Raw genomic sequence first — 4,046 nt, forward strand, 5'->3', positions numbered from 1 at the left:
CAGGGGTAGCAGACAAAAACATAACACATTCTCTTTTTTGGTTTCGCATGTAGTGTTCGGTGTCCGCATTGAAACCCCGATTAATTCGGATCATGCGTTGCAGGGCCACTAAAGTGACAGCGCTCCCAACAGAGTTTTCTTCATACTCCGATGCCCGCATTGGAGCCCCGACTAATCCGGATCGCGCTTTACAGGGCCCATTAAGGTGGCAGCGCTCCCAACAGAGTTTTCTCCATATTCAGGATCGAACCTGACCTCTGGTTAAGGGTAGAACAGCCCTATCCATTGTACCATAACTCATGTTGGTGGATATAACACATTCTCTCCGTCCAAATTAATGTGACATCAATTTAATATGACAAAATATTTAAGAAGGAAAAAATTAATTCTAAAATTTGTAGTCTTAACAATTTTTTTTTTTGACATTTGTATGGTTATAAATCATTATATAAAAAGCAAAAGGAAAATTATAAAGTTAAATTATTTTTAATAATAGAAAGGTGACTTTTTTTTATGAGAACTAAAAAAAGAGGTGTGCCACAAAAATTGAAATAAAAGTACTAAGTAATTATATTCATGATATATTACATCATCGCTAGCCCCAGAAAAAAGAAATGCACAAAAGATAAAGCTAGTAATTCAGTGGAAACAAAATAGAAGCTTTCCATTAATCAACTACACAAATTAACTAACCCCAGTACCCTATATTTGCCTTGTTTTCATCACTGAAGAACAACATATTGTTGTTATTATTACATCCATTCCCATTGCTAGAGCTACTACTAATCAGCTCCTTAACTTCTTCAATATTACTAGTATCATACTGGAATTGACTACTATGATTTTGATGGTTGTTCCCAAAATATCCATCTGGCTTTTGATCATGATCAGCCCAAGTGCCTCCATTATTCCCATAATTATCCAGTGTAAACTTTTGAGTTTCTTCAAAATTACTTCTTGGAATTTGACTGCAACTTCCATCAGATGAAGAACAACTTGCTTGCATGGGATTCATTAAGCTTTCAAGAAAATAAGAATATTGATTATTTGTACCTAGCTGAAAGTTCATGTTATTGTTGTGGTACATGAAATTTGGTTGGAGTGATGAAATGGGCTCTAAATAATCATCTTTAAAAATATTTGAAATTGCTTGGGATTGGATTTGGGGTGGAAAAGTTGTAGGAGGCAAGAATAAATTTGGTGATTTAATTCTCTGGTTAGATGATGTATGAATAAAACCCATGAGCTTCTTCTTAAGCTTTGTGTTCCAATAGTTTTTGATATCGTTGTCAGTCCTTCCAGGTAATTGAGCTGCTATAATTGACCACCTGACATAAATATACGAAATTAAGTTATGTATACTGATAGTATAATTAATTTTTACACTATCAATTTAATGTAACTGTCTACAATTTTTTTTTTTTTTTTTTAAATAACTGTCTACAGATGGTTATTATACTATTTATCAGCTTAGTACATAAGACTTTGTTACAGAAAGTTATAGGTTGTTTTAAGTCAACTTAACATACAGTGTACAATATCTATAACATATCAATATACAAAATTTAAACTCAAATTCATAAGATATACATAGTCAAATTTTTCTATAATAACGTTGTTTGTCGAGATGTTCTTTTGTTGTTATAGCGAATGTTGTTATGTAGATATAATATAACATAACACGAAAACTACTACAACAACAATATACCTACTGTATTCCTACAAAGTGTGGTCTGGAGAGGATCAGGTGTACGCAGTTTATACCACTACCTCAGCGGTGAAGCTCACATAACATGAAATTGATTCCAAAAAATCTTGATCGTTATAGTGAAATATTATTATAAAGAGGTTTTAGCGTATGTATAGTAGTGGTATTAAGTTCCATCCAGATAATTGAATATATAAGAAGAAGAAAATCCTCAAGAAAGAAAAAATTGGAATAGTTTAACATTTTTGGACTGTGTCTTAACAGCTGTATGTGATTAATTTTATAAAGGACTTGATCCAAGATCTAAACCCGGCATGCATGCAGAAGAATTTGTCCATAAGTAGAAGAATCTTTAGTGAGAACCCAACAAATTAAATTTGTATTATTACTTTTCTTTTTGAGTCTTGTTTTGTCAATAGTTTTAGTGGGATTTATTTCAAGAAGTCTCAAAAGTCATATGTAAACACATGATAAATGATGAAATTCAAGGGGCACAAAAGGTAGCAGATAATTAATGATCTAAACAGGAAAAAATGGAGAATTGTTACATAAATTTGACTTTTAAAATTTCATTACCTGCTTCCAATGTTGGCATACAAGCTGCATATAATTCTATCTTCCTCATCAGAAAAATCACCATGTTTGATATTTGGCCTTAAATAATTTAGCCATCTTAATCTGCAGCTCTTTCCACATCTCTTTAATCCTAATCCAAAACCATAATCTCATCAAATTATATAAACAGCAAAGATAAAAGAAATACATTTCCACACAGTGTCAACACATGAGATTTTAACTTTATTGATTCTAAATTTTTTGATGCCCTAATTAGTAGTATAAAGTAGTAATCAGGTAATTTTTTTACTTCGTTTTTTATTATTATCTGTTGCTTAATTACTTTGTATCCTGTCATTTTGTTGTTTCATTTTAATTTCTTGCAATTTTGCTTCAAATTCTTCTTTTCTTTTGAGCTGAGGTTATATCTCAAACAACCTATCTACCCCGCAAAGATAGGATAAGGTAGTAAGGTCGGCGTATATCCAATCCTCCTCTGATCTAACTTGTGATATTATACTTTGATATACTTTTTGCATTTTTAGATGTACATATTGAATGAATTTTCTAATACGAACATGAGGTTCGAACTATAAGCTACTGGGATCCGATCCGAACCCGTAAGCCGTACGTCTGCTTCTAGCTTATATGGTCATCAACACAAATAGAGAGAAGAGGTGAAATTAAACAAACAAAAAAAAAAAGAACTAAATTTGCTTTTCTTACCAGCTTTCTGAGGAAGAGCAATCCAATTTCCACCAGTTCCATATTTGTCAATGAATTCTTTAAGCTTAGCATCTTCTTCAGGTGACCATGGCCCTCTTTTCACATTATTCTTATCACAACAAGGAGCTCTTCCCATTTCACTTAAGTCTTTTTTTTTTTGTTTTCTCTTTTTGTGTTTCTAGTTTTGTTGTTTTTTGAGCACTTTCTTGGAACTTCTAAGGAAGTTTTCTTAGGTTGCCCCCTTTTCTGGAGAAATGGACAAGGTATACCTTGTTCTGTTATTGTCTTATATTAAGAGAGATTTGGGATTTTAACCAATAAAATAAAGTGATTTTTTTAAAATTAATTAAGAGGTACACAAGTCAAATGGACAGGCCTGTTTTCTTTTTTTTTTTTTTTCCTCTTACTGGCTGACAGAAGTTTCCATCTAAAATGGAGTATTTACACTATTACTATTGGAAAAGGTTCTTATAAAACTTATTTTGGCATCATGTGTTTAGCTTGAAGTTCAGGGATCTCAAGTGTTTCATGTGTTCAATTAAAAAAGGCTGCTTAACTAATGATGGTTGTAGCTGGATTAATACTAAAAAACGCACCGAAGGTGTACTAAAGCTATCATTATACGCGGTGTTTGGAAAGGATCCCACCATAAGGATGTATTTTTAAGGCTTGAATCTATGACCTCCTGATTACATGTGTAAACACCTAATTTTTTTTACTAAACCTAAGTGTTTTTGCCATTTAGTGTTCAATTTCGTTTTAGGGTCCAAATTAGATATTCTAAATTTAACTTATTTTTACTAAATTTATTTTAAAAAAAAAAAAAAAAATTCTGAAAAAAAAAAAAGAGGACTACAAAAATAGAGTCACATTTTAAATAAGTTTCATTTTTTAGTTTTTATTTGTTTACTTATTTATTTTTAAAAAAAAAAAATTCTAAATTATATTTGTTTCTTCTTTCAATTTTAAATAAAGAATGATGTGATATTAATTTTTCTTAATCATATTATCAAGACTAGTTATTAGCTTACGTTATATTTTATTAGTTTTTAATTAT

The 4,046-nt window shown here is 31.0% G+C and overlaps 1 protein-coding gene across 1 annotated transcript; it reads right to left on the minus strand.

Moving 5' to 3' along the window:
* Nucleotides 1–546: 546 nt before the first annotated feature.
* Nucleotides 547–3,281, minus strand: LOC107874639 (transcription factor RAX2). The gene is made up of 3 exons (XM_047414102.1): nt 2,990–3,281; nt 2,285–2,414; nt 547–1,328 (listed from the first exon to the last, which is right to left on the minus strand). Exons 1-3 carry the CDS (start codon nt 3,123–3,125, stop codon nt 689–691), a joined length of 906 nt encoding a protein of 301 aa, XP_047270058.1. The 5' UTR covers nt 3,126–3,281; the 3' UTR covers nt 547–688.
* Nucleotides 3,282–4,046: the final 765 nt, after the last annotated feature.

Source organism: Capsicum annuum, chromosome 6 (assembly GCF_002878395.1).
Source record: "Capsicum annuum cultivar UCD-10X-F1 chromosome 6, UCD10Xv1.1, whole genome shotgun sequence".
Lineage (NCBI taxonomy): Eukaryota > Viridiplantae > Streptophyta > Magnoliopsida > Solanales > Solanaceae > Capsicum > Capsicum annuum.